The 26570-nt window shown below is 45.8% G+C and overlaps 1 protein-coding gene across 2 annotated transcripts in view; it reads right to left on the bottom strand.

Moving 5' to 3' along the window:
• Window positions 1-1101: 1101 nt before the first annotated feature.
• Window positions 1102-26570, bottom strand: part of TBX15 (T-box transcription factor 15) — a 128826-nt gene continuing 103357 nt past the window's right edge. For both annotated transcript variants that reach the window (XM_006132936.4, XM_075904815.1), the window contains exons 7-8: window positions 21928-22025; window positions 1102-3347 (exon numbers count right to left, since the gene is read on the bottom strand). In XM_006132936.4, coding sequence (XP_006132998.2) covers window positions 2563-3347; window positions 21928-22025 — 883 coding nt within the window. In that variant the 3' untranslated portion in view covers window positions 1102-2562. The remainder of the gene's footprint in view (window positions 3348-21927; window positions 22026-26570) is intronic.

The raw sequence follows: 26570 nt of genomic DNA, 5'->3' as shown, positions 1-26570 counted from the left end.
CCCCATACACACCCCACACCACATACAAACACATATTCATGCACACAACCTCCCTGCACACACCTTTTACCATACACACAACCTCCCTTGTCACATACATACACACACACACGCAATCACCCCACACCCAGTTCCCCGTTACACACCCCTCACCACACATACATAATCCCCTTGTGCATACTCCTCATCACACACACAAACCCCGTGCCCCACACATAATCCCCACACTCACATTAACTTTAATGGCACCTGGATATCCTGTTCCTTTATGTGGTTTTTGAAAGACGCAACCACTTTGCTGTGGTTGTCAGTGACTGTTGCCTGAAAGGTTTATATAATGGTTTTCCAATGTGATTTTTTTTGGTGAAATTGGGTATTCATTTAAATCACATTTTGAAGATACATATTTTCATTTTTCCAGTTTATTTTTTTTTTTAAATCAATGTTCCAGGCACTTTCCATTTTTATCCTTTAAACTCACTGGAGGCTAAAGGGAGCAGTTAAGTAAGATAAGGAAATTAGTTTTTGAACAATATGATGTTTTTCCCTCACTTTTCATCACAGAAGAGATATTTACCTCAGACCCCATATTTTCTGGTAACAGGGGTGCGATGCATTCAGATTCTGACATGTAAGACAAAATCCTGCTGGAATAGACTCACAAATCAAAATATCAGATAATGCATATCCAAGAGTAATGAAGGACTTGAGCAGAGCAGGTAGCACAAATACACAATCTCTCATTGAATACTGTCGCTACAGTGGCGGGTTGGTGGGTAGCATATATCACACCTCTAAGGACAATCCAGGAAACTACAGACCAGTAAGCCTTGCATCTGGCTATCTCCTGAGACTAATACATTCTTGGGTGAGTTTCAGTCATTAACAAGAATCTGAGTGTAGCTCTGTTGAGGTTCTCATTTGTATAAAATTTCCTTCTCTGAGTGGAACCTTCCACAGAAATTCTTTATTACAACGACAACTGCACAGCAATATTCTTAACTTTGCCCACACTTCTACTACATTGGATCAATTCAGAACCAGTCATGCAGATGCGTGTATAATCTCTGAGCCTTCTTTAGACAAACAAAACACAAAAGGAACAATTGCAAAGATTTATTTAGCGCATTCTGTGCTTGGCACTTAGAAACAGAGTTCCGTGCATAGGGCAAACCTTTATACACCTTTTATTCTTCATACATATTTTACATACCCTTTTTATTGCCCTCTTTAATATTCATAATACTGAATCCCCCACTAGGCACATAAATACATTTATACAACACCTCAAAACAAATCTCAATAATAGCCGTATTCTGTTACGTGGTATTTGCATTTTCACACAACTTAAATGCTTAGCTCGCACCAAGCTACAATAGTTTTCTTATTTTTAAAGGATCTGAAGAAAAAGGAGAAAAAAAAAACAGAAAAGAAAGAAACTTCACAAGGCAATGATCTATTTGGTAAAACAAAGATCTAATGGCAGGTGGGGTGGAGAACACCTGCCCGTATCATTACTTAAATGCTAAAGGCTTTCTATGGCAACTCTTGCATGCAAGATAGATGAAGTTGGCCATACTATATATCTCAGGTCTGCAGAAGAGCAGCTCTCTTTTCTTGCCACCATTCACCATGAGTTGAATCTGGAGCTTTTTCTCTTGTTGAATTGAATGCTATGGGGGCATACATGTTCCCAGCATGTGTTTTCTTTTTGACTGTACTACTCTGGGTAAGGTCAACAGGAGATGCGCCCAGCTGAGAGACCTCTCCTCTTCTGAGTCATTCTGAAAACGGCCCCCAGGATGTGGCAGAGGTTCTACCTCTGCTGCGGAGGGTGTTCAAAGAAATATTTCACGTACGAATTAAAGCGCCTTGCTCTGGCTCTTTCGATTTGAGCAGGTGGGACACCGTTGTGAGCTAGGCCTATGCAAAGAAAGCTGCTTGCCAGGCAGAGCCAGGCTCAAAACGGAAATATTTTTTGTGAGAGAGAAGTTCCACTTCAGCCATAATGTTCCGGTGCTACAGTGGGGAGAGGAGACCACAGGAAGTGTGTTATCTTCAGCTAGACGCTAAACCATTCAGGCAGCAAGGAAAAGTCAGGGAAGGGAGAGGCCCTTAATAAAACGGCCTTTCATGGGCAGTGCAGCTTTGTATGATGAAATCTTCGGTGACTTCCTTCCTTTGGTACGGAGGAGATAGCACACATACAAGACTCCTTCAACATCAAGAGTTCATGCTAACCAAGAGTTAATGTATATACTGTATTTTTTCTGATTCACTCCAGCTTCATGTAAGTGATGCCCTTCTCCCTAAAAAGTCCATGAGGTGCAGACACCCCATTGCAGACGCTCAGGCCCTGGATTACAATGAGCAGCAGAGGCTGTCAGGTTAGGGGCTTTCCCCTGGATTCTTTGGTGTTTCAATTGAATGGCTTGTGTTTCCATTTATAATTAAACTACTAGTCCCATCATACGTGTAAAGGCAAACGGGTACTGAGATAGGCTCACCCATGGAGACAGAGAGGGTCTTGCTGCCTTCAGTTCCAAGGAGATAAGTCACCGGTTAAACCATGTGCACAGACATCTGTGAAGACGAGCCTGGCACAGCCCCATACTGTCTGTTATCACAGGCATTGGCTGTTTGCTGGTTGCCGGGTGGAGGACTGATCATGTGCATCCCATGATCCACCCCTGCTGAAAGGTATTGCCTCTCTCCAAAAGCCCCATTGGAAGGGGAAGAACAGAGTAAAGTGCTTTGAGGAGTGGTCAGTTTCTCTGGGCTTGCTGCCAGCCTGGGGGAAGCAGGGAAATTGTATCCATACAGGTTGTAAGGGTTGTGGAGGGAGAAGGCATTGTAGGAGCTCTGCTGCATGTGGCCACCACCAAACATGTGTGAAGAAGAGGAGGTGGAGGCAGGGTTGCCTGCTTGCATGACATACTGAAACTGAGAGGCTGGGAATGAGCCCAGCTGGCCACCAAAGGCGTCCATCTTACCATTGTTAGGCAGAGAGGAAGGAGTGGGCATTCCTGAGATCAAGGATGGAGTCCTCTGAGGCATGAAGGTTTCTGAGGGCTGAGTGGCTGAAGCAGTGCCACTTTGGAGTCGGTTGTACCCACTGTCACTTAGCCCTGGGTAGCTCTGTAAGGCAGCCATGTTGCTTCGGGCACAGGGGGGATAATCGGACAGGTTAAGATTGCAGAGCTGGCTCTCCCGGCAGCCAACGTTGAAAGTGTTGGGGGCCAAGTGAAATGTTGGAGGGGAACAGGATGGAGAGAGAAGATGAGAGGAGGCAGAAGGTGATGGGGTCCCGGTGCTGGAGGTGGTTGGGGAGGTGCCTGTGCTGCCCCCTGAAAAACAAAACACAAAGGTGGATTTTAAAGGGCCACAACACACAAGCAAAACAAGAGGGTCCCCTTACAAACTGGCATCTTTTAGTAAGCAAATAGGTAAGGCAAAATGCCCAGTGTAAAAACTAGCTTCCATTAGCTTGGACTTTACTTGCACAAGCAATCACTTGCTCCTTCTTATTTGATTTTTAAACAGATTTTCTTCCCTTCTACAATAGGAAAAAAGAAGCAGACACCTTACGGCAAATTCCCGATCTGTGAAAACAGCTGCAGGGAAACCCAACACCATCTGTCAATTGATTTGCATTTTAGAAGGATATTAATCTAGTGAGCTCTTATTTAAAGTCTTGTCTCACTCTCTGATGGTTTCCAGGAAGACCATCTAGCTTTCTCATTAGCGCTGTGAGCCCGCAGCAGGAAGTTCTGGGTTCTGTGATGCTCTGTGATGGTGTGGGGTGGAATCCATAGTACAGATTGAAGTCACAGAAAAAGTTACACTAAAAATTCACCATGTTGCAAACTACAGGGTGTTCTGCACAGCAGACACATGGAACGTTTGAATAAAGTTCTTCCAATTTGGCCTCCAATGATTCCTGACATCTTCCACGAGTTTACCTTGGGGTAACTGACTGGAACCCTAAGTAAACAATTCTTATCATGATTCATAAAAAGAAGCAGATTCCAGCTTACTCTCTTCAGTTACGTCTACACAGCAACGCTATATCCTGTGTCTTCACAGCAAGCCTGTCATTTTGAAATATAACGGGCTTGCTATTCCAACATCCCTGCAAACCTCATTCCACGAGGAGTAAGGAACGTTTCGGAATAGTGGGTTATTTCGAAATTTGGCATTGTGTAAACAGCATGAAATTTCAAATAGACTATCTTGAAATAAGCTCGAAATGTGCTGCGTAGCTCAAATTGCGTAGCTTGTTTCAAGCTAGCGCCGCTGTGTAGACACACCCTTTGAGTATGTTGCCTCTGGAGGACTTATAGGAATAAGAAGCAGTAAACATTTATTATAGGCCTTGTCCTCAGACCAATGGCACTGATTAATTATAATGATTTTGTTAAAAATGTGCAAACTTCTGTGAAGACACTATTAGTTTTATTTAAAAGTGCTTTATTTTGGTGAGCATAAAGCATCGCTAGTTGATGTATGGCAAACTGAAACCTGATTTACTCTGAAATACATGTTTAAACAACTTTTTGCATGGATATCACTAAACTGGTTTCACATAACACCTTTACAACTTGTGTAAATGGTGAGGGAATGCTCATTACAGGGTTGTGACTGCTAAAAAGCACTAATGTGTTGTACACTCATTGGTCCCTGCAGATCCTGATAGTACACCCTGAAGGTTCCTAGGGTGGTTTAAAATAGCACTGTTTGAAACAGCACTATGTTAAAATGCAGTTGGGAACTTTTAGTATATATCAGTAGAGCCTCGCAAATCTGCAGACATCTGCTTTCTATCCACATCAGCAGATATCAGCTGTATAGCTATGGATATCTGCATCCATAGATGTCAATGTCGATATCTGTGGTTCATTTTTGTGGATGCAAATTTTGTATCCAAGCTGGGCTTTTTGTATCAGCAGGGTCTACATGGACTAAGTAATGCACAGCTCATTAGTGTGTTTAGAAGTCACACCCCATAGTGCATATTACAGCACAAATTAGACAAATCCCTCAGTCAAGTTGATGCAAATCTGCATGTAGATAAACCCATAGGATAGTATTTTCAAAAACATTGGAGTGACTTAAGTATCTAATTCCCACCTCCAATAAGACACAGACACTTAGGAGTAGAGCTGGGAAAGAGAACATTTTCATGATTAGCCAATTTGCCAAAAAATGCACATCTCAAGGCACTGCCGCAACTTGTGAATCCAGGTTGAATTTAAAATATTTTAATTTGTTTCCGTTTCATTTTGTTTCTGATGAGTTTTGATCCAAAAAAGGTGTTGGGGTTTTGTTTTGGATTTTCATTATCTACTTCTTAAAGGAGTGCCATATTTAATATTTCGTCAGCATACTCCACACTGTTCAGAAGGCTTGTTGACTAGTATGATTCCTTGTTTTAACCATCCATTTATGGAGTATAATCATTTATAATGCAAGATGCCTGTATTAACCAAACCCCAGTGGAAATCCTGAAGCTAGTAGTTTAATATATGACAGATTTTCACTTGCTGTAACAGAAACTAGATGCTGGGCATAAAAGGTGCTCTCCTCACTTTGTGTTGTCCTTCCAAACTTTGCACTGCAAATATGACTGACAAGCAACAGAGTTCTCCCTCTCGTGGCCTCTCTCTATTTCTATCTGCTTTGCCTAATTTTCAAGAACTCAGTTGCCCAGAAATCTAAAAATGGCAGAAAGCTGGGAAGAAGACACCAGGGAGTTCTTCATCACATTAGCCCTGCAGCCTATGAGATTAGTTTCTCCTTTCCGGCGGCACTCTCTCTCCTTCTGTGGAGCTGTTCAGAAACAACACAACTTTGATGCCTCTTTCTAGGCATCTCAAACCCAGCAGGTGCAGTGCTGTGTGACCTTCCAATGGAAAAAGAGTCCCCAATGCTTGGGGTTTTTTTTTAAGCAATGCCCAGGGCTAAACAGTTTGTCCAGGCTGTCATTCCTGTGCTGTTCAGCCTTACAATGTTCAGTACTGGATCTGTGAGTCATAGCAATCCAAGCCCACATTTCCTGCAAAAGTCAATGGAATTTTCCACCCATGGTTATCAGCAAGCTAAGAATGGAAGCAATACAAATTGATTCCCAAACATGGGCGGCTGGTGAAGGTAAGGCTGGGGGAGGCAAGCCCTCAGCCCCACCTCCAGCCCCACCCTTTCTGCTGAAGCCCTGCCTCCTCCTCCCCCCATCCTCCCCAACTATAGGGAGGGGAGATAAGTGGGCGGGCATGTGTTTGCCCCATCCCCGGAGCACCAGGGGTGGGAGGAGAGTGTGCGGTGCAGCCCCAGCCTCGGAGCACTGGGGGAGGGAGGGAGGGAGGGTGCACAGTGTGGCCCCAGCACCTGGGGAAGGAGAAGGGTACATGGTGCAGCCCCAGCCCAGCCTCCTTTCCCCAGAGCATGAGGAGGGCGGGCACTGGGGACAGCAACACTCCACCCCCAGAATGCCTACATAGGTGTTCTGGGGAGTGGGGGGTGGGCGGGGCCATGCCCGGGGGGTTGGGAAGGCAAAGCCTTCCCCTGCCCAGCACACCAGACACCCATGTTCCCAGACTCCATCATTGTTTCTTTCTTGGTTTTGGGAACTATATCTTCCCCTTTCCTGGGGCGCTGAGCTTGATCTATTTCTCCATAAACATTTGCTCTATAAGAATATTCCTGCCTGTTTCCTCCCTGCAATGTTTGGCCAGTCATTGAATTATCAGTTCACTGACAGCTCTTCAGAAGGCTAGAGATGGGGCTGAAAGATTGTTTGCTTAGTTGCTGCACTGACAGGGAAACAGGCAGGATTTCTCAGAAGCACTTTTCAGTCTCTCTGAAAAGGTCAACACCGAAGGGTAACAAAGATGGTCCCAGGGATGGATTTAGGAGGGAAAAGGACTTATCAGAGGACACACAGACAAAGAATTAGACATTGGGATGCTCAGAGTTAGAAAGCTGAGCTATCACTTCTTTTAAGATGCCTCCAAATCTGTACCAGAAAATATCAGTAAATTTAGAACTGATTACAACCATAGTTCCCTCTAAGGTGTGCGCCTGCGCGGGTGCGCACCAACTATTTGAGTCCCGCCCACCTCCTTAGCAGAGCCATGCAGTGCTTTCTCAGCTGCTGTCTGGCGGGACTGAGTAGTGGGCAGCTGCCTCTCCCCAGGAGCAGCAGGGCAGCCACTACATGGCCCTGGCCCTAGCTTCAGCTCTTCCTCAGGGCTGAAGCTGCAGCCAGGGTGGGCCACGTGGTGACTGCTGGAGCTGGAACCTGGGCCATGGTACTAAAAATAGCACCACGGCCCCAGCACAGGAGCAGCTGCACCACGGCCCCAGTTCCAGTCCTAGCACATGGGGCAGCTAGCCAACATGCTGCTGCACCATGTGTGCCGGGACTGGAGCTGGGGCCGTGGAACTATTTTTAGTACTACAATTCCAGCCCCAGAAACCACCATGAAACCCCAACTGCACCAGGGGCTGGAACACATGGCAGGTGGCTGTCCTGTGTGCCGGGACTGGAGCTGGGCTGCGGTGCATCTGCTCCATGGTCAGGGCTGGGTCCGGGTTCGGGTTCAGGGTACTCAAAATCGCACTCTGGCCCTGGTTTCATGGCACATGGGGCACCCGCCACATGGCCCCAACCTACATTTAATGAAAATGTAGGAAATGATACTTTTTTTCTCAATGCAACATTGCCAATATATAGCTTTTCTTTCAACCCTAGAATGAGAAAACAACAATGAAGCTTGTAGAAAAGCACACTCTGCTTGTTAACCTCAGTGCTGAGATGCATCTTTGTTGCTGCACCACGGTTTCCTGTATCAGAGCAATTTATATAGAACAACTCTCTAGCTAGGCATATGTGATATAGATATTTAAATGCTATTCTTTACACCCAGACTTTATGCTAACACTAAGCAGAAGCTTTCAGCAGACTGGCCTTCGCTCAAACAGCCACTATGTTTAATTACACTTTTCCTGTGGTCCCCCTAGGAAACTGGCTACTTTTCAAGATCTGGGGAGGTGGCTTGAGCACCGGGGAAATTTTAGTGGCGGCAGGGTTAGAATCAGAGGCGTACAAAGCTCTAACCTACCCAGTCAGCTGTATTGGTGCTTAAGAGACTGAAAGCAAGTGCCACGTTCCAGCCTCAAAGGTGATCTACCTTCAGTATTGGGGAAGCAATGGGGTAGCCACTGTACACCTAGCTGCCCCTTCCAGGCCACAGTGATGAATTACACGTGGCCTCATGAGGCTGTTTCTGCCAGTCCCATCAGAGAAGTATAATTAAGGTGCTGGAATATACAAGTCACACCTGCCTTGGAAACAACATTTACAAAGCTTCTAAGGAAAGGAACGTTCTGGCTTGTTCGCCAGCAGGTTGAAGTTCCCCTTTAAATTTATTTTACTGGGTAGTAGCATGGGTGATTAGTTGTTAAAGAACCTTCTGAATTACTAAATATGCTGAGAGGTAGCGTAAAGACATCTGACCTCCCTGCAGCCAGTAAGGATGCATGCCCACCACTTGCATGAAATCCTGTGTCCAAGAGGTTTGCAGGATTCCAAGGTGTTCCCTGTGGCCATCTGAAGCTCCCATAGTGCTGTGTCTTAACTGGTGGCAGCACATCTGATATGTCAGTGCATTGGGAAGTAGACTAGTGTACAGAGATACAGAAGTATTTAAATAGATTCATATGGAGTATGGTTAGCTAATTGTCAGTGTAATGACTGTAGTGCGTTATTTGGGGGTTCACGTATTACTGATTCAGACCACCCGTGCATGTGCGTCTCATAGCAGAGTATTTTTTCTGTCCTACTGTCTGTTGTAAATTCACTGGGGTTCAGAAGATCTTAGCTGCTTTTCTTGGAATGATCCAGACCAAATCTTATAAGCATGATGGAATTTGGTTGTGAATTTGAGTGTCCTGCTGCTCGCTCCCCGTACGCTGTTTTTGCAGGCTGTTTAAATACATACTTCATAGTGTTCTCTAGAGATCTGCAAAAGCCCCATAGACAATTTACCATACAGAGGGCCAGTGTATGCTACTCTCATCTGCCTACCATGTGACCCCACCCTGGTAACAGGGGGCTAGAGGGGGTTGAGGGTTGCAGGTGTTGGGATGGCAGACAGTGAGGGAAGGAGCAGGGGGAGAACTAAGGAGGAGGTGGGAGTGAGGAGAGGAAGGGGCTTTTGCTGAGGAGAGGGGAGAGGGGCTGAGCAGGAGAAGAAAGGGGCAGGCACCAAGGAGCGGGGTAGTGGAGAGACAAATGCCAGGGGGCCAAGAGGAGACAATGAGAAAAAGGGCAGGAGTGGTGGGGGAGAAGGTGTCAGTGAGGGTGTGAGAAGAAAGGGGACAGGGTGATGCAGGGAGAGGGGAGGGGCAATGGAGGTGAGAGGGAGGAAGAGGAAAGGGGAGGGGTGGGTGCTAGGAGAAGAGGGGTTGAAAGGAGGGGTAGGCGTGAGGAAGGCAGAGGATGCAGCAAGTCATGTGTGAGGGTGCAGAGGGGCATGAGGGGAACTGGTGCAGAAGGGGCTGAGTACCAGGGAGGAAGAGGGCAAGGGGGGCAGGTGTTGGGAGAGAAGGGGTAGTGAGGGAAGGGGGAGGCACTAGAAAGGTTCAGGGGTAAGGGAAGGTGCAGGTGCCAGGGGGTTGTGGGGGTGAAGCAGAAGGGCAGACATGGGGAGGGGAGGGATGGGCACCAGAGGGAAGAGGAGAGAGGTAGGGCGGGTGGGTAGAAGAAGGTGTTAGGAAAGGGGATGGGGAGGGGAACTAGAGGAGGGGTGGGCACAAGGGGAAAGAGCAGGTGCAGGGGTCAAGGAGGATGGGGGGCAGGTCCCAGGAGGTCTGAGGGGAGTGAGAGGGGCAGGAGCCCGGACAACAGAGGAGGGTGAAGGGTGGGGGTAGTGAGAGCAGATAGGGCAAGAGGAGGGTGGGAGACATGGCAGCGAAGGGGAAAGGGAGAGGGTTATAATTTGGGTGCCACAGTGGCATACACCAAACAAGCACAGGTGACCTCAATACTGGTGCACAAGACAAAACTCCCTCTGCTCATGTGGGGGGGAGGGGAGAATCTTAGCGGGAACCCTGGCTACAATTACCCTCTCCCATTTCTGTAACATAGTTTATCTTGACCAACAGACATGTTAAAGCAACAACTTGCCCTGTTTCCACCAGGATTTTGAAATGCGCTAGCAAGCGGATGTTAAGAAAACATTGTAGTCCTATTGTGGACAAGCCAAAAAGAGTCTATGGCCATGCTTTCTTTTCCATGTCTGTAGCCTGGGTTCCTTTCGACAACCAGATGCTCTTTGCACTAGATTGTCAGCCTTCATCATGGAGAGCAGCAAGGTAGTCAATGACCTCTTTCCTAGACCATACATAAACTACAGAAATTAGTTTCCTACTTCCCCAGTTCAGATACGAACCTATTCATCTGATTCACCCCCACGGGCTGCTGGATCCAGTGAGCTTTCAGGGTATCTGAGAGGAGAAACTGTCTTGCAGGAAGAACAGCGCATTGACCACTAAAACTGTCAGTTGGACACTATCATGTATATACTGGCCACAAAATGCCCACTGCCCCAATGAAGTATATCAAACAAAGCGTGGTCTCCAATAAAGGACACTTGTGGCACACACCCCTCCCTGTCCGATATTGAAATCAGCCAGGGAACCCTGCAATTTTGCTGCTAAGAATGAATCAAATCTGAGATCATCTCAGCAGTGCGAAAGAAACCAGGCCTGGACAATGACCGGTGGCCCACCATTCTTGACATTGTTCAGTCCAGTGCAGTCGAGGCCCTGAAAACTCGAGGCTTGTATATGCTAAGTGGATCCCTGTCCCCAGCCCTACTGCTAAGCAAGATTTTTGCATTATAGGGAAAATACAGCAGTACTATCCCAAGGCCAACAGACAAACGGAGCTCCACATACACTGAAATGAGCTGCCATTCACAGGAGACTGTGTGATTCTTCCTAATATGATTTTCCCTTTTCCCCCTTGTGTGATTTCATCAGCAGTGAAATTGTTACCATTTACATTCTATAACAAGACTTCAGAGGTAACACGAGTGGTTCACCTGGAGGCTCTGCTCAATTTGGGGGCCTCATGTAACTTTGTGAAACTGGACAAGGCTAAGGCCCACACATCCCTGCTGAGTGTAAGAATTCTCTGGATCTGGTGGACCAGAGATGAGTTGCTCCTCGCCTTGGTGTTGGTCACCCACCAGACAACCCATCAGCAGTAATCACTCTCCTGGGGCACCGGGAGACCTTTCAGTTCGGGCTGATTTGGGCCCCCTGTACACTAGTCTCCCAGGAATGGTCAAGCAGGGAATGTGAAGCAGGCCCGGGAGTAATACCGGTGCTGCTTCCTAAATGACTGCCTGGGCGACTGGCTGGCACTCTTTCCACAGGCAGAATTGGCCTTCAAGTCCATGTGTGCCACGACCCACCAGACCTCTTTCTCCATGGTTGCCCACTGTTGCTGACCTCGCTGCACATATACACCCAGTACATCCAGCGCTCAGGCACTGGGGCATAGACCAAGCCAGTGTACAAGCACCATGCCAACTGAGTCACTCAGCTGGCCCCCTAGTAGCCAGGTGAAGGGTAAGTGTTTAGGAGTCCACCCAAAACCCTTGCTCCTATTTGTCCATCTGAAAATGGGACCACAATTACTCATGGAACAATTTAACCTGGCAGCCTTCCAGCCGCAGCGGTCAGAATACCTCAAAGTCCACCTTCTGTTCTCTCTACAGAAACCTTCCACAGAGAATCCCTTCCCGCTGTCCTCACTCCCACCCCTCTGCCGATAACTACACAGGGCAATGAGGAACACATGTGGGCCAGCAGTTCATAGCAAGCCTGGAGAAGACTCCATTATCAGATAACTGGCAGGGATGTGGCATTCGTGGGAACCCATGGAACCCATCCATGTCCCACATCCCCTGAGCACCTTCCACCAGATCTACCCAAGAAGCCCGGTTCTAGGTCCCCCGAGAGGTGACCCAAAAGGGAGGGTCTTGTCAGGCACCAGACCAGCTAGAAGCAGCTGCTGGCTTTCACCCAGACTAACTACGCTGGTAGGCAACCAGTAAATCCAGCTGCAGTGGTGTAGAGCTCTCAGAGTGGCCACTGGTGTGGCAGTCCTGCTCATAAGCCCGGCCCCTCAGCCAGTCTGTGTCTGCTCACCACACACCACCCCTGCAGCTGCACTTGCCCTCACTTCAGTTCTTGTCCCAGTCCCTGCTCCTGCTCTGCCCCAGCCCCTGCTCCCCTCTGGCTTTGACCCTCAGCGCTGCTCTGGTTTATGACTCTTGGTGACCCGCAGGCTCTGGCATTTAGCTCCTGTCTCTCCAGTACTGATCCCTGGGTCTGCCTCCAGTTTCTGACTCTGGTTTACCTCCTCTAGCTCTGGCCTTTGGCTTCTCCCCCTCCAGTACTGACTCTCGGCTCATTTCCTGGACCACCCACTCTGGACCCAGTAAGCCAAAGTCTCACCTTCCCTGCTAGGCCTGCTCGCCTGTGGCTGGGTCAGCAATAGCACTGGGCTGCACGGATGACAGATGGGGCATGGAACCCTCCCTGAAAAGCAACAGTTTTCCAAGCAACCAGAAGCGGGCCCAGTTTGTCCTCGTTTAAAGGGGGCAGCAGGCTGTCTTGCCCTTACGAAAACAGCCCTTCCTTCCAATAACGCTGACAGCAACGGCCCTGTTTTAAAACATCTCTCTCTAGGCCAAGACAACATGGAGACCGAACCCTAACATTGAACCTTTGCAATTATCCTGGACCTTTGACAACTGCTTTTCAGGCCAGAGACAGCACTAGGATAGCTGTTGTGACGCTTGCTAAAGAACTTATGGCAGTAGAAGGTAGCACACATCCAGGCTTACACATCCATGGATCTCCCAGCTGCCTTTGACATCATCCACTACGTTCATGGGAGAAACTCTCTTGGGGATCTCAGCCAAATCCCAAAGAAACGTGACAGGCAACTGTTCCTCCTCCCCTCCCCAGGCGAAGAGCCGTTGTAGCAGGAGCCCTGCAGGATGCAATCTCTAGCACAAATACCAACAGCCACACGCACATTAACTCACAATCTTTGTTTCAGCAAATGTAGTTGTGGCATTGGCCCAGCATCACCAGGGCCTGATAGATATAAGCACGTACATGAACTGTACTGATCAGCACCTGGCTCACTCAGCCTAGGTAAAATGGAGGTGTTGCCTATTGAAAGGAAGGAACACTTAGGGTGCATCTACACTGCACCCTTACCTCGGCATTAGCTACGCAATTGTCTACACAGCGCCACTTTTAAAAATAAAGCGCTATTCCAAAATGTCCCTTAATCCTCACGGAATGAGGGTTACAGGGATGCTGGAATAGTGTGCCCATTATTTCGAAATCACAGGCTGCTTTAAAGACGCAGAATATCTAATTTGGGATATTTCCAGTATCCCAAAATAGCTTCGCAGTGTAGACGTAGCCTCTAAGAAAGACTAGTTAGAAAAATCTGCATCACCCCAATTCAGGGCCTCTCTCTCGCAAGTATCAAGGTATTATGCAGTCTCTGTTTCTGGAGCTACAGCCGTATTCCACTTTACCAGTAAAACAGCCAGAGATCATGTGTCTTCTTCTTGGCTGAGGACCTAATCACTTTGGTCCATGCCTTTGTTACTCCAAGTCACACTGCTCTGATACACTCTCCCTCTGGTTGACTGTGAGGGCCACACTGTTTGCACACACTCCCTGCTCAGTTCTAGATCTATTTCAAGCTTCCACGCCTAATCTTGAAGGCTATGAAAGCGTTGTGGCATGGGAGAGAGACAGTCTCTCCACCTGTGACACATGAGACAGCCGAGATCAATGGGGATGCCACAGTGAACAGGGCTAAGGAGCAGATGGTACTGTGTTCTCAGCATAGGCCCATTTTGGAGCAAAGACATTCCATTTGAAAGGAATGTTGCCTTAAAATTCATTACGGGAATTAGCAGTTTGAATTCTTACGTCTGCTTACAGTGAAAGCAGCTCTTTGGTGGAGAAGTGAATTTAGAGGGGTACAACATAGGTAAAACACCAGATTTCACATGAGTATTTTTCCAGCTTTGCAGTTCTGCTCAGGAGGAAATCCCTCCCTCTAAGGAGAGCAACCCATAACTGGCTGGGTGTGTTAATGTTTACTTGGTGCGTATTGTGTTTGCTTTCATAAGAAGCATCAGATACGCATCATTACCACAGTGCTGGTTGAGATAGGGGATTGAACGGTCTAGCCCATGTTGTTTAATCCTATGTTTTTACAGGCATTGTTAGAGATCTGCTCCTCTTAGGCTATGTCTAGACTGCAAGCCTCTTTCGAAAGAGGCTCTTTCAAAAGATACTTTCGAAAGAGCCTCTTTCAAAAGAGAGCGTCTAGACTGCACGCAGAACTTTCGAAAGAGCAAGCCGCTTTTTCGAAAGAAAGCACCCAGTGAGTTTGGATGCTCTCTTTCAAAGAAGCCCTATTTACATTCAAGAACGCCTTCTTTCGAAAGAAGCACTTTCAAAAGAAGGCGTTCTTCCTCGTGAAATGAGGTTTACCGCCGTCGAAAGAAAAGCCGCGTTCTTTCGATTTAATTTCGAAAGAACGCGGCTGCAGTCTAGACGCAGGTGAAGTTTTTTCGAAAAAAGGCTACTTTTTTCGAAAAAAACCCTGACACAGCCTTAGTGTCTTGTGGGGAACAGACTGGGAGAGTGGAGCCAGCAACAACTCTTTCAGTGTTGGAAAGTGACATAGTCCAGAGTTACTGGAACTCCTATTTCATTTATTATTTGTTTTATGGTCTTTGTTAGAGTCCAGAAACCATGCCACATATTTTTTAATAATGAGAAGCTGGATCGGGTTCAGTCTAAATTTCAAAAATATATTCCAATTAAAGAGTTTAATAGATTCTTGGCTTCTCCCCATCTCTTTGCCATATGCATTCAATAACCCCCAGTTCTTTTTTCCCTGGTAATAAGTCGATTTCAGTGATGGTGACATCATGCATCAAACGTGCAGCTGCCCCTGCACCATTATTTCTTCTAAGCATCTGTCGTGTTTTCTTTTTGAAGCTGGAGGGAGAGCTGTTGTCATTGTGGCAAACTCCACTTCCTGTAAAACAAGGACTTGTTTGGACTCTCTGCTCCTCAGAAAACATTCTGTCCTCAGCCCTGAAGGACATGGCGTGCTGGTACTTGGACAGAAGCCACATGCCCCTCACTGGGAGGTCCACGTGGTGACCTCTAAAGCATGAATCCTGCTCCAGCTTCCAGACCTGTTTAACTTTCTTAGTGAGTTGTGCCAATGAAGTGTCAGGCAGGCACATGTGTTCACAAGGGTGCATACGTGTGCAAGTGTTTGCAGCATCATTTGTGGGATTTCAAATGCAAACAGAAACCTGTTATATTTTTTGTAAACGGCAGAGCTTCTCAGTCCTTGCATAGCACCACGGCATCTACTGCATTAGATGATGGACTCTCAGCAAGGTCACCATAGGCTCTGCCAGTGCAGGTGCAATTAAAAAAAAGCTAACAATGGTAGGGTTCCAATGGAAGGGGATGGAAAAGCTGTTTCACTGTGGATAAATACTTACAAGATTCATTGGGTGAAGAAAGAAAGAAAGAAAGAAAGAAAGAAAGAAAGAAAGAAAGAAAGAAAGAAAGAAAGAAAGAAAGAAAGAAAGAAAGAAAGAAAGAAAGAAAGAAAGAAAGAAAGAAAGAAAGAAAGAAAGAGAAAGTTTCATGCTTCAGGCATCCACCTTGGAGATGAGAAACTGAGGCTCCCAACTCCAACGACTCTTCCATTATTTACACAAAGGCTACATCTACACTACGAGTTTTCTCGGCAAAAAACATGCTAATGAGGGACTCATTTGCATGAGTCGTGATCTCATTTGCATATTTTCTGCCAATCCGTTTTTGCGCTGGGGTTCTTGCGCAAAAGCAAGCAGTGTGGACATTTTCTTTTTGTGCAAAAAACCCTTTTTCTGCAAGATCCTTATGCCCCAAAAAAGGAGGTTTACCTATCTTGCAGAAAAAGGGGGTTTTGCGCAAAAAGAAAACGTCTACACTGCTTGTTTTTGTGCGAGAACCCCAGCGCAAAAACGGATTGCCAGAAAATATGCAAATGAGATCGCGACTCATGAAAATGAGTCCCTCATTAGCATGTGTTTTCCGAGAAAACTCGTAGTGTAGACATAGCCAAAGTGGAACTTTAGCAGGGGAGAGTCAGAGACTGCAGGCACCCTATATGAGAATATAGAGCAATGGTTCAAGAATGCTAAGAGATGCGGGAGACCCCTGCTCAAACCCTTTCTCCCTCTCTGTCTGCGGGAGGAAATTCAGTGCATGTCTCCCACCTTCCGCCTGAGTGCTCTAACAGACAGCCAATTACAAGTTATATGGTGGGCAAGGGCAGCACCACCACCTCCTCTTCTAGCCACATTTTGGATTCTGCTCAATCTGTTAGGCATGACAAGCAGGAGTTTTGTGGATTGCAGTGGAGCCTAAAGCCAGGAATTAGGGACCTAAGTACATTTGTGAATCAATTGGGGGCTCTGAATTTGTAGACATATTGGCTATGTCTAGACTGCAAGCCTCTTTCGAAAGAGGCTTTTTCGAAAGATACTTTTGAAAAAGCCTCTTTCAAAAAAGAGCATCTAGACTGCAAGCAGAACTTTCGAAAAAGCAAGCCGCTTTTTCGAAAGGCAGTCTGGATGCTCTCTTTTGAAAAACCCCTGTTTGCATTCAAGAACGCCTTTTTTCGAAAGAGCACTTTCGAAAAAAGGCGTTCTTCCTCGTAAAATGAGTTTTTCCGCCGTCGAAAGAAAAGCCGCGTTCTTTCTATTTAATTTCGAAAGAACGCAGCTGCAGCCTAGATGCAGGTGAAGTTTTTTCGGAAAAAGGCTACTTTTTCGGAAAAAACCCCTGAGTCTGGACACAGCCATTGAGAAAATAAGCAAATGAGAAGTTAAAAATCATGCTGCAAAAATCTATTTTTAAAAAGCATTGGGGTGAGCAATGATTTTCCAAACGGCTCTCCTGTGCTATTCAGGACCTAATGAAAACACTGTTTTTAATGGGGTTTATGCTGCCCTCAGTGTGTCTGCTGATTGTCACTTTTCCTGTGCTCTGGAAATCATGGCTTTTAACTTCACTGAGCAGTAAGTGAATGCTTCCCTGAAAACTGACTCACTAAAATCCATTCCCAGAATAGACTGCAGGGTTTGGCTAACAGAACTCTGTGGTTTGCATTGCGCTGTGATGGCATAGAACAGCCATGGCAGTTGGAGTCACGGGGAGAATCATGACTGGCCTTTATTTCTCACATGAAGCAAACCCTGCCACAGCCACACATTATTGGTACCAGCATTCATACAACACTCCTTCCACCTTCCTGGGCATCGCATGCTCAGAGCTCTGGAATTCACATGCCTCGGGCTCTTCACCCTATCAGAAAGTGTGCCATTCACTGGCATCACAAAGGGCCCCTTCCCAACACAGGCAGACATGCAGGGATAGGAACGACATGGATTCCTGGCTTGTCGGTCTCTCAGTCACAGGTGCCTTATAGCAGCAACTGCATGCTCTGTGCACATTTGTTAAAATACCACCCTAAGCGTACCAAATGATAGCTCTACAGGGCTACGTCTACACTGGTAGCTTCTTGCACAAGAACTATTTTGTGGAAGAGTTCTTGTGCAAAAACTCTTCCACAAGAGAGCATCTACACTGGCATGTGCTTTTGCGCAAGAGCATCCATGGCAGTGTAGATGCTCTCTTCTGCAAGAAAGCTCTGATGGCCATTTTAACCATAGGGGCTTCTTGCGCAAGAAATTCATGTTGCCTGTCTACACTGGCCTCTTCTGGAAGAGCTCTTGCACAAGAGGGCTTCTTCCTGAGAGGGAGCATCAGAGTTCTCATGCAAGAAGCCCTGATTTTCTACAGTACAACATCAGTTTACTTGCACAAGAACGTGCGGCCAATGTAGACAGATGGCATGTTTTTGCACAAGAGCAGCCGTTTTCATGCAAGAACGCGCCAGTGTAGACACAGCCCGGGATGTATAAAGGAATTATGTTCAGCCCAAAATGTTCAAACTGTTTCAAAACCCTCTCTGTGAGGCTGCATGGTGTCCCCTTCACCTCTGGTGCCCCGGGCAGTTGCCTGGGTAGCCATCCTGTAAGGCAAGCTCTGCCCATTGCCCAAGCTGGGGAGAGAGGCCTGTAGAAACTGCTCCAGAGTCTCTGTGCCACTTGAGGATTCTTTCTGGCAAGGCAAATCTTAGGAGAGCAGGATTCACCACCTTCAGGGTTGCTCTGTGTTACAGCTCCAGAGAAGCAGGATCTTACACCTTTAAAGTTTTCAATTTTGTTCTAACTTAGCCTGCTTCTTCAAAGTCTTCATGAGAGCCCCACACCAGTCAAGTCTGAAGAGCGTCAGTTATGTAGTCTTAAAGTTATTTAGATACAGTACCAGATTGGCAAAGCAGAAATGGGGGCAACTTTAGGTCAGGCCATCTCAACCCAGAGCTCTGCTAAGCAGTAAGTGGTGGGCTGCAGGGAGCTGGCCGGTCAAATGGTGCTGGCTCGCTTCCTGTTTTTTCAGCTGCCTAATTGCATTAAAAGAAGCTAAAAATACATTAAATATTTTCCTTTGCTAATATTACTTCACCATGTAAGCAATTGCTGTCACTGCTATGAGGATGTTATTTGATAACCAATGGGAGGGGGGATGGAAAATGCAATCATAAATAGGAAGCAGGTAGTCCAGCCAATCAGCAGTGGCAGAGTGGGCATGGGGGGGAGGTTAACGATCATGTGTTGAAGGGAACTGTCTTTTTATTAAAATGTGATCAATGTGAAAAAAACTGGTTTGCACTGCAGACTGCCTTTGACTACAGGATCCCAAATTGTCTTTGGTTGTAAAAAAACACACTCTCTCTTATATGTGTACTGTCTGAGCAATAGTTTGTGGTGGGGAGAGGAGCATGTACAGGGGGATATAACTGACGGCTTCTGGCTCTGTGCCACTGGAAAGCTGGCCCAATCAGCTACCTGGGGATTATGCTGGTACAACAGGAATTCCTAGGTGATGCAGAGCCAGAGTAGCACCTCTGTGCCAGCACCTCTTTCGAGTCTGCCCCAGCAGTGTGCTTTCTGTACAGGAGGGTATACAGCTGCTGCATCCCTGCAACCCCACAATCGCTACATATTGGAGCAACCTCTTTTGGCAATAAATAGCAGAGCATACACTCTAGCAGCCCTCAAGATGCTCTAATTTACATTGGGGCCAGGTCTGTCGCTGACCTACGATCCTTTTTGGTCTTGTGCCAAACACAATTCAGACGAGAGAAAGTGGCCCTAAGACTGTGCGTTCAGTCTCAGCATTTGCATTTTCTTCTTTTTGGATGCTTAACGGCACAACCATATCATGAAAAGACGGCAATTTTTTGTTTCTTTGTTTTGCATCTATATCTGAACAGAAAGGAGCAGTTTGTGACAGCTTTGCTCTCAGTAAGGAGCACCATTTACCATAAGTAGTCCACTGAAGTCAATTGTAAGAAACTACTCAATCAGTGTAGAGCCCTGCAAACCCATGGATACCCACTTTAAATCTGTGGATATGCGTGGATCATTTTTGCAAATGCAGATGTGGATGCCAATTTTGAATTCACACAGAGCTCTATCAACGTGACAAAAGGTATCATAATCTGGTCCAAAGCAATGAGAAATGTTCATCATTGCTGTACGTGAAATGGGATTTTCACACCGCAGCAAACTTTTTATAAGGGAACAGTGATAAAGAAATGTCCGTGACCCCTTCTGTTCTGTTTTCTATCACATTGCATGGAAATTAAGTCACATTCTTGTTCTTGTCACATCCAGGGCTGGCCTTACCATGAGGCGAACTGGAGGGGGAGGGGTGCCACTAGGACCCAGAGAATTGAGACGTTTCAAAGTTTTGGTCCAAGCAAGAGGACATGGGGGCGTGATTTGAGCTCCCCGCCTCAGGTGCCAAAATGTTGTGGGCCGGCCCTGGTCACATAACAGTCTGTTGAGCTTTAATAACTGCAAGTTGCTAGTATCATTATGTCACTGGAGAATTCAGTAAAGACTATGTCTTCACTGCACTCACATGAACGCGCACACACAGGCTACATCTACATTGCACTTTCTTGCGCAAGAACATATGCAAATGAGCCACCATTTTTGCACAAGAGCCATTCTGCCCGAAAATAAGCAGCAGAATGGCTCTTACATAAGAGGGAGTTTTGCGCAAGAAGGAGCAGTATAGACTGCTCCTTCATGCGCAAAAGCCCCTTGCGCAAAAATGGCGGCTCATTAAGTATTCAAATGAGGTGCAGCAATATTTATTGCCGTGCCTCATTTACATATGTTCTTGTGCAAGAATGTACAATGTAGATGTAGCCACAAGGTTTTTTCAAATTGAGATAGCTAACTTGGGAGAGCTATCTTAGCCCCGGTCTACACTAGGGAGTTATTTAGAAATAACTCCCCTCATTTCGAAATAACAAGTGGAGCATCCACATTACCAAGCCCGCTATTTCAAAGTAAGGGGCTGGTTATTTCAAAATAATAACTCCTGCTTTCCACAAAGAATAACACTTATTTCAAAATAGTTATTTCAAAATAGTGGTAGTGTGGATGCTCCACAGCTGCTATTTCGAAATAACTGCTCCTGAGTCATTCAAAGTAATTACTCCCCAGTGCTTGTTGGGGCTCTAAGTCAAGGTAATCTCTCTGCAGTATGGGTGTGTCTACACAGCACCCTTAACTCAAAATTAGCTACGCAATTTGTGCGATGCAATTTGCATAGCTTATTTCAAGTATATTTCAAAATAGCTTAGTTTATAATTTGGCACTGTTTACACAGCACCAAATTTTGAAATAACTTGGTGTTCTGAAATTGCCCTTAACCCGTATGGAACGAGGGTTACCAGAATGTTGGAATAAGCCACCCATTATTTCTAAATCTATTTCAAAATAACATGTTGCTTCAATAGACACGAAATAGCTATTTCCAGATGCTTCCAGTATCCCAAAATAGCTCTTCAGTGTATACGTATCCAAAGGGAGCCTGCCTCGGACTAATTTGGAGGCTTCCCCATAGTGGAGGCATACTATTTCGAAATAGTTATTTCAGGAGTTATTATTTCAAAATAAGTTATTTCAAAATAATTTCCTAGTGTAGACATGCCGTTGACGTAAAATCTGAGTGGAGACAAGGCAGGGGAAAATTTTACCTCAACGTAGCTAGAGATGAAAGCCCCATTTAACACATCAAGAAATACAGGAAGCAAAAACGGTAGTAAGAAACATTATGAAGAACCTGCAGGAAGGGTATTTCTGGTATACTGGACAATTTCCATCAGTGCCACTTTCACACAGAGAATTTTCTTGAAAGTCTGGTTTTGCTGTGAGAGGTGGTGTGATTTTATCGGCATGTACGTGATGATACATGGTCAGGGAATCCTCTGGCTCAGAAAGGGTCCCTTGTGGATCAGGCAGTCCAGTTTTCTTCCTCTTGCCACAACAGAGAATGACTCAAATGGTAAATATGTAACAATGCTCTCCTCCGTCCCCTTCTCCTCAAGCAGGTGTGTCTCCCCCACTTCCCTTTTGTACTCTCCTTGTATTTGCTAAACTAATGCATGTATCTGAGTAGTTCTAGTTCCACTCGAAATACAGGGGATACTCAAGTGGCTACACCACACCTCCTACACTATAAAGCTTCCATTTTTTCTTTTTTATATCTTCATGGCAGTCTACAAACTCTGTGACACAGCTGTATACCAGATGCACAACATAACGTGTTGTTACCTCCCCACCACCATTTTGTGCCCTTCATACAATGACTCACCTTGCTGTTTCTGCATGGTAGTGAAATCTTCAAAGGTGAGGGTGCGCACAGGGGGCCTCCAGAAGGCATACGTTTCCATAATGGCCTCCAGGCCGGTTCTGTGGAACAAAAATAGAGCAAGGAAAGAAAATGTCAAACAGCTAGTAAGCAGATCAGCTTCAAAAAAGAAAGAGTCCGAACCTCATTTGACAAACTGCCAATGACCACTGCAAGGTCACCTTGACATTTGTGAATTCCTTGAGCAAACCCTACTGCACAGGTGTTGTTCACAAGAATAAAACTGAATTTTCCTAATCCAGGATATGAATAGATTGCATCAGTATTCCAATTATTTTTCTTTTTAACCAGGACCCTAAAATCTATGCTTTCTTTGAGGGAGACAGTTCTGATGGTTAGTTTTTTGTGGGTGACTTTTCTAAGCTTCGTAGCATAAAATGTGTGTGTGTGTGTGTGTGTGTGTGTGTGTGTGTGTGTACGCACATGCGTGTGCGCGTCACTAACACACACACATGCACACAGGATGGAATTCAGCCAAGTGAACCTGAAGAAGATGTGAGGAGGGAGGATTTTTTATGAAACTCCATCTTGCTCCTTACCCCCATATTTTGGACACCTTTCTGAACCATTTTTATTTCAAAATCGTTCTGGAAACTTAATCTCAGGAGGCTGTCTCAGGAGAGCCCCAATGCTTTCTAGTTTTGTCTGGATCAGAAATGAAGTGACAGGCCTTTCCTTGGGATGTCTGGCACCTCCACTTTGGGTTCCTAGCCCAAAACAAGTGCGGAAACAGACAGGGAGAAAAAAGTGAGCTGAACTTTTCTTGGCTTCCTAAAGTGTTTGGTTTCACGTTGAAAGTTGTCAGGTGGGCTCTAAGTTTACAGCTATCCGTAAATGCCTTGCTTTTAAGTTCTCAGTATATAGCTAGGGCTATAAAGAAGAGTTAGCAGGAAAAGAGCTGTCTGCTCTTTATGGGACCCTTTTCTCCCAATATGTTTTCCTTTCTAGAGTAGAATCTGCTCAACTCTAACCCAGCACTCCCTCATTTCTGCCTGTTTCTCGGTGGCATGTTGGCTCCTTTGCACTGATGAAGTGCTAAGCGATGCTTCATTAAATGTGCAAATGTATCTCACTTCAGTACAAGTGGCTCTAACATCCTCAGAGCCACTCTGCAGCATGCTGATACTGTAGCTGGCTTTTGCCTTTAATCATTTCTTCCTGCACGAGCTTCCACTCACTTAGTTAACTTTCCATAGTCGCCCCGGAAGCTTGGATGCTTTAAATATATTGGAGCTGGCAAACTAAACTCTATATTTTAAGAGGAGGTTTAGAGGAAAGATTGTTGCCTGGTGTTTATTAGCTGCTAAGCTGTTAGAAGTAGGAACAGAAGACATCTCAACATAGCAGGCTTGCACGAGCCCTGAATGTATTACAACACAACTATTTGGTTAATACTGAGGCCTTTGGCAGCTCATGAAGCTTAGGGACAACAAGACCAAAAAAAAAATCTGAACCAAAAAGCTAAGCCTAGAACTGTGTGTGGAAGCTGCATGTATGTTGCTCCAGGACCTTAAAAATTTCTTCTCTCCTATGCTGAGAAATTGGCTCCCATGTCAATCCAGTGCATTAGTGCTATCTGCATCCCACACAGAAAAGTGACACTGTGGAGAGATAGGCACAGTTTCTTGGTCTCATGAAACCACCAACAGCCCCAATCCTGAGGGAGGATTTCATGCCATATGAAAACTAAAGAGAATAAAGTGTCAACGATGAGGTCAGCACAACAGGAACACTGAACAATTCAAAAGAGCAAAACACCAAGAAAAGCAAAAATTTAAGATTCCAGCAACAGTGACACAACGATCCACGTTACTCACTAGACAAGAGGGTCTATGCACAGCTTGGCTGAGTTAATATTGCTCTTAGGCCCTTAGCCTTTGCATAGCCTCACTCCCCTGCACCAGAAGCTGACCTCCAGCTCTATCTCGTCTCCTCCATGTTTGTGGTGCAAAGAAGATGCTGCTCTACCTGTGTCAATGATATAAAGGCAGGGGACATTTCTGGAGACCCTGGGGCATGAAGCGACAGTCCCTTACAACAGTCAGAAATTATGCTAGTGTAGCCTCCAGTCAGGCTGTGGCTCAGAGAAGCAGAAATGCCCCTCGGTCCGCACCAAGCACTGCTCAACGTTTTCCTGGCCGATAGCTCTCCAAGTCGAACTGTACAGCCCTTCAGCGTAGTGACACAGTTTTGAGCATTTAATTTTTTTCAAGAAAAAAGGGAATAATTTGGAAGAAATGAAAAGCAGAACAGAACTAAAACACAGAGCTCTTTGGTGAGCAGCGCTTTCCATCTCAAGAGTAGACTGTGCCCTGGAGCACCAGGGGAATTCTCACGCTGTAGTGGAAGTGAATCCATTAATACTCAGACTCTTCCCACTCTGTGTGCTAGTGGGGGGAGAGGATGGAGGATAAGGCCAGGGCCCTGTTTCCTCTCTGTCCCTGGTAGTGTATTCCACTGGGAGCAGGAGTAGTTGCTTATAAATGCTCAAGTCATGCAAGCAGCATGTGGCGGAGATAGGAATGTAACCTAGCTCTCCTGCAGGCTAGTTTACTGCCTGAACCACAAGGCCATCCTTTCTCCTCCTGCAATCCCTTGCCTCATTCACTGCATAACTCTCAACAGCTGCAACACACGAGATAGGATTCCTCCACACAACAGCCGCATTTACCAAACAACTTTGCCTTATTCGCCTTCCATTCTTTTCACTGAAAGAGGTGGGAATCCTGTGGGGAAAAGTGCTGTATGATTGTCTAATCAAAACATGTGTCATGCATACACACAAGGGGGCAGAATTAAGGTCGCACACGCTCATTTCTTTCTTTCTTTTCCTAACTTTTGAGCCCTTGACTTTGCACCCTTAACTCTATTGTTTCAGAAGCTTCAGGGGGTAGCCAAGTTAATCTGTAGAGGTAAACTGAAAAAACAACAAATAGTCTGGTAGCACTTTATAGACCAGCAGTTCTCAAACTTTTTTGGGCTCCCGAGCCCTTTACATGTGTAAAAATTTATGTGGAGCCCCAGCAGTCCACTGATTGAATGTGTTGTACCTATCAATGTTTCCAGTTTGTCAACCTCGCGGAGCCCCTGGAGACAAGGGCTCTGCAGAGCACAGTTTGAGAAACACTGTTATAAACTAACAAAACATGTAGATGGGATCATGAGCTTTCGTGGGCACAGCCCACTTCTTCAGATGACTGGAGTGTTGGATGTCTAGGACCAAAATAAATAGGGGAGATGGGAGGAGGGGGTAGAATAAGGAAAAATTGGGAGGGGGAGACAAGAAAAGGCAGTGGGTAAAAAATATATCAAAGGAAAGCCAAGTCTATAAGCACCTAAAGACTAGATAGTGAAAGGGGGCAGATAAGAACCATTAATTAGCAAGCAACAAAGTCAGGAAACACTTAAAGACTGATGAAACATCTTGGTATCATAAGATTCTTCAAAGGCAAAGAACCACTGTCATGCTCATTGTTTGATAGGTAGGTGATGACCTACCCATCCAATATCTTTGTTTAATCCAGAGGTGTGAGAATTGAACTTGTGAATAAACTGAAGCTCCAGCTATGTGGATTTTCTACCATCAGCAACTCTAATGAGCTTCCCCACCCCCGGAACAGATGATTAACTAGGTTTGATCCCAGGATCTTCAGAGCCATAGCACTGACCTCTACCACTGAAGCTAAAGTAGTTACGTTAGCTACTAGTATCAGTACTAGGTTTCTATTTTGTGTGTGCACCAGCCGCTAGATGCACTAGAAGCAACATGCACTTTCTAAGCAGGTTACATTTACTGCAAGAAAGCAGTAAATGTTGAAAATGGGCATTGATGCCCAGGTAGGGGAGTGTTGTCTAGTGATTATAGCAGAGGTGTGAGAGAGCTATTTGTTTGTTAAGGATGCTTTTCTTTTACAAAGTGCCTTTTCACTATTGGGTTGCCCTTGCCGTACTCTTTGGCCTTGATTCAGCAGTGTGCTTAATCATATGCCCACATGTTACTGAAGTAAATGGGACTGACACACACTTAAAATTAAACAGGTGCTTAAGTGCTTTACTGAACTGCTATTCCTCAACATGCTGAGCTTCTCCAGAATATCTAAGCACTTCTTTTGGTGCCTGAAGGAGAGCTACCATGCTCGTTGGAAAACCTGGCCCAGCGAGCGCTGGTGAGTACATATAATCTCCATTTTCCCCTCACTGGACCCCACAAATCCTCTCCCTCTCACACCATCCTTATGAAGGAGGGGGAAATATATCAGAGGAGGATTCACTGCCAGCTTTATTTTAATGAGGTCAACCCCTTTAATAGGTATCCAGAATTTGCTCTCTCTCTCTTTTTTTATTATTATTTTCAGTGCTGTAAAGTTTTAATGCTGTGCAATAAATGAAACAATTCCATTGTCTGAAAAATGAAAAAAAGATGTCCCAGTTATCTCTGTGTGTGTCAATAATCCATTCCATATGGCTGGCCCGCCCATGCCTGCTGCACGCAAAATTCATGTCACCATTTCATTGTTCACTCAGGAAGCCAATCCATAGGCTCCAAGCAACTCTCCTTTGTCTCCTTCCCTAGCCAAAGGCTCTGA

Source organism: Pelodiscus sinensis, chromosome 1, assembly GCF_049634645.1.
Source record: "Pelodiscus sinensis isolate JC-2024 chromosome 1, ASM4963464v1, whole genome shotgun sequence".
NCBI classification, from domain to species: domain Eukaryota; kingdom Metazoa; phylum Chordata; order Testudines; family Trionychidae; genus Pelodiscus; species Pelodiscus sinensis.
Note: the sequence above shows the minus strand (reverse complement) of the source record. Positions and strands in the feature narration are given on the sequence as shown.